Source organism: Chiloscyllium plagiosum, chromosome 11 (assembly GCF_004010195.1).
Source record: "Chiloscyllium plagiosum isolate BGI_BamShark_2017 chromosome 11, ASM401019v2, whole genome shotgun sequence".
Taxonomy (NCBI): Eukaryota; Metazoa; Chordata; class Chondrichthyes; order Orectolobiformes; family Hemiscylliidae; genus Chiloscyllium; species Chiloscyllium plagiosum.
In genome coordinates this window covers 94,454,828-94,459,157 of record NC_057720.1, presented here as the reverse complement: position 1 = coordinate 94,459,157, position 4,330 = coordinate 94,454,828, and the positions used below count along the sequence as shown (strand labels likewise).

Genomic DNA, 4,330 nt, shown 5'->3' with positions numbered 1-4,330 from the left:
AGCCAAGAGGAAGAGGGAAGCGTACATAAGATCAAGGCAGCTAAGAACAGAATGGGCCCTGGAGGAATATCGGAAGACTAGGACAAGTCTTAAACAAGGAATCAAGCGGGCTAAAAGGGGTCATGAAATAGCTTTAGCAAGCAGAATTAAGGAGAGTCCCAAAGCATTTTATTCTTATATAAGAAGCAAGCGGGTAACTAGAGAAAGGATTGGTCACTAAAGGATAATGAAGAAAGAATGTGTGTCGAACCTGAGAGAATGGGTGAGATTCTGAATGATTACTTTGCATCAGTGTTCACTGAGGAGAGGAACATGATGAATCTTGAGATTAGAGATAGAAGTTTGATTAGTCTGGATCGCTTTGGCATAAGTAGGGAAGATGTGCTGGGTAGGCTAGAGATTATTAAAGTGGAAAAATCCCCAGCATCAGATGGAATCTATCCCAGGTTGCTGAGGGAGGCAAGAGAGGAAATAGCTGGGGCCCTGACAATTATCTTTGTGGCATGCTTAAATACAGGTGAGGTACCAGAGGACTGGAAGGTTGCTCATGTTGTCCCCCTGTACAAGGAGGAAAGTAGGGATATTCCGGATAACTACAGACCATGAGCCTGACGTCAGTGGTGGGAAAGTTGCTGGAGAGGGTACTGAGGGATAGGATCTATTTATATTTAGAAAAGAATGGGCTTATCAGTGATAGGCAACATGGTTTGGTGCGGGGAAGATCGTTCCTTACCAACATAATAGAGTTCTTCGAGGAAGTGACCAAGTTGATAGATGAAGGAAGGGCTATTGATGAAATATGCATGGACTTTAGTCTGGTGTTTGATAAGGTTCCCCATGGGAAACTAATGGAGAAAGTGAAGTCACATGGTGTGCAGGGTGTTCTAGCTAGGTGGATAAAGAACTGGTTGAGCAACAGGAGACAGAGAGTAGTAGTTGAAGGGAGTTTCTCGAAATGGAGAAAGGTGACCAGTGGTGTTCCACAGGGGTCAGTGTTGGGGCCACTGTTGTTTGTAATATACATAAATGATCTGGAAGAGGGCACTGTTGGTATGATCAGCAAGTTTGCAATGACACGAAGATTGGAGGAGTAGCAGAAAGCATAAGGGACTGTCAAAGAATACAGGAGAATATAGATAGTCTGGAGAGTTGGGCGGAAAAGTGGCAGATGGATTTCAATCCAGACAAATGTGAGATGATGCATTTATGCAAGACTAATTCTTGAGCGAATTATATAATGAACAGAAGAGCCTTGGGTAAAGTTGACGGGGAGAGAGATCTGGGAGTGCAGGTCCATTGTACCCTGAAGGTTGCTGCACAGGTGGATAGAGTGATCAAGAAGGTATATAAGTTTGCTTGCCTTCATTGGACAGGGGTATCGAGTATAAGAGCTGGCAAGTCATGTTAACATTGTATAAGACTTTAGAATACTGTGTACAGTTCTGGTCGCCACATTACCAAAGGATATGGATGCTTTGGAGAGATTGCAGAGAAGGTTTGCGAGGATGTTGCCTGGTATGGAAGGTGCTAGCTATGAAGAGAGGTTGAGTAGGTTAGGTTTATTTTCATTAGAAAAAAGGAGACTGAGGGGGGACCTGATTGAGGGTTACAAAATCATGAAGGGTACCGACAGGGTGGATAGAGATAAGCTTTTCTCCAGGGTGAAGGATTCAATAACGAGAGGTCACGCTTTCAAAAGGTGCGGGGTGGAAAGTTTAAGGCGGATACACACAGCAAGTACTTTACACAGAGGGTGGTGGATATTTAGAACGCGTTGCCAGCAGAGGTGGTAGAGACAGGCATGGTAGATTCATTTAAGCTGCGTCTGACAGATGCATGAATAGGTGGGGAGCAGAGGGATACAGGTGCTTAGGAATTGACGAACAGCTTTAGACAGTACACTTGGATTGGCTCAGGCTTGGAGGGCCGAAGGGCCTGTTCCTGGGCTGTAAATCTTCTTTGTTCTTTGAGTCAGTTGCTCCGTATTCCTTACAAACCAGTGAAAGCTTCCAGAGAAGGACAACAGTATGCTGAGGGTCCGGCTATTCACCATATTCCACCTGCACTTGACCTTCCAAAAAGCATCACCTCACATTTGTCTCAATTAAACTTCATTTGCCATTTTTCTGCCATGCCTCAAACTGATCTATATCTTGCTGTATCCTGTGACAATCCTCCTTACTATCCACAACTCCACCAATCTTTGTATCATCCACAAACTTAGTGAGTTTTGAGAAGATCTGTAGCTCAGGTTGAGGTTCTGAATGTAGGTTTCCTCACTGAGCTGGATGGTTCATTTTCAGATATTTCGTCACCATACTAGGTAACATATTAGAAGCATGGCATTCCAACCGGAACTGTACCAACAAGCACACTGACTTGGACCCCATTTACCACCCCCTGACAAAAAGAACAGGTACTAACATCACCAACCAAAGAAACCCAAACATATAAATAGAAAGCAGGAATCATCAGCTGTGCTTCGGCCGGAGGTTCACTGAAGAGGTTATCTAGTATGGTGACAAAACGTCTGAAAATGAACCTTCCAGCTCAGCGAGCAAACCCACATCCACAAACATATTAATTAGACCAGCTACGTTTTCCTCCAAATCCTTATCTTTTATGTAGATCACCAACAGCAGCAGTCTCAGCACTGATCCCTGTAGAACACCATAAATCACAGCCCTCCGTTATGAAAACCATCCTTCCACTGCTACAACCTGTCTTCCATGACTAAACTTATTCTATATCTTTCTTGAGAGAGCTTGAATTGTATCTGTGAGTATGGAATAAGGCATTACTACGGACTTGATTGGGAGCAACATTTTAGGCTTGAGTGGAGTGAAAAATGTGAATGATCATCTCAACATTGGAATTAGGAAGCAAATACCATGGAATTGACTCTCCAGCTTTTTTCTACTTGCTCCAATAATCTATTTCCCCTATTTGTTTATCAATGAGTGTATGTGCACACAAAGGGGGAGTTTAAGGAGATTATAGCTTTAGTCTGCTCTGTCATATGTCAAAGATTTATATTGTTCATTTGTTGTCTAATTACACATAATAAATAATAATTCTTGCTTGTTACAGAAACATAGTCTGTGCTTTCTATCAACCTTGATCTGAAAGTCAGGTCAATCAAGGCACTGGGTGTACCTTTAAAAAATATTAGCATTTGGTACAATTCTGGAACAGTGGGGTTCGATGTACAACATGTTACCCCAGTGGGTTATAACAACGTGTACGCACATTTTTCATGTACATTGCTTCCTTCTCCTGATACTGGATTTTCTCTTTGTTGAGCTGGTCCTTCAAATTGTCCGCCTGCTCCTGGAGGAGGCTGAAGCTTTCCTCATTCTCCTCAACTTTTTTGGTCAGAATGTGAACCATCGACTGTAAATCACTGCTGGAAGTTTCCTTCCCTCCAAGCTGATGCTGCACTGCCTAATTAAGAGAATGAAAGCAGGTTTGAGAGTTTTTGTTAACAGTTCAGTTCACATGGATGAAATCTAGTTACACCCTAAATAAAAAAGAAAATTTGAACACGAGGTAGGAATAGAGAGAAGTTTAAAAGTAAGAAATAAAAGCAGTAATGTTGGAGAACCTCAGCAGGTTTGGCAACACGTGTAGAAAGAGAAACAGATTTAACATTTCAAATCCAATACAACTTTTCTTCAAATCATATCAGACTTGAAAGGTTAACTTTGATTCTTCCATAGATGCTGCCAGGCATGCTGAGACTCTCCAGCACTGTTTTTTATTTCAGATTTCTAGTATCCACAATATGATACTTTACTTGTGCAGACAAAATTATGAATGAATATATACATAACATTTAAGATAATCAAGTAAATATGAAACTCTATGTCAACTCTAAATAAAAAAAACACATTAATTCTCAAAATAGTGTGGAATGATCATGTACTAACACAATGGAAATAAACCTTCCAAGTTGCAAGTTTCTGCCGGATTCTACATCACTACACAGGATGCAAAATAATATATTTGCGTTGTTGTGGTTCTGTTCACCGAGCTGGAAGTTTTTGTTGCAAACGTTTCGTCCCCTGGCTAGGCGACATCATCAGTGCTTGGGAGCCTCCTGCGAAGCGCTTCTTTGATGTTTCCTCTGGTGTTTATAGTGGTCTGGCCCTGCCGCTTCTGGTTGTCAGTTTCAGCTGTCCGCTGTAGTGGTTGGTATATTGGGTCCAGGTCGATGTGTTTGTTGATGGAGTTTGTGGATGAATGCCATGCCTCTAGGAATTCCCTGGCTGTTCTCTGTCTGGCTTGCCCTATGATAGTAGTGTTGTCCCAGTCGAATTCATGTTGCTAG

The 4,330-nt window shown here is 42.1% G+C and overlaps 1 protein-coding gene across 5 annotated transcripts in view; it reads right to left on the bottom strand.

Annotated features, from left to right (window-relative positions):
* The window catches only part of LOC122554676 (golgin subfamily B member 1-like), a 272,444-nt gene that overhangs the window by 205,591 nt on the left and 62,523 nt on the right, over positions 1–4,330 (bottom strand). For all 5 annotated transcript variants that reach the window (XM_043700052.1, XM_043700053.1, XM_043700056.1 and 2 more), the window contains exon 7: positions 3,250–3,444. In XM_043700052.1, the coding sequence (XP_043555987.1) occupies positions 3,250–3,444 (195 nt within the window). The remainder of the gene's footprint in view (positions 1–3,249; positions 3,445–4,330) is intronic.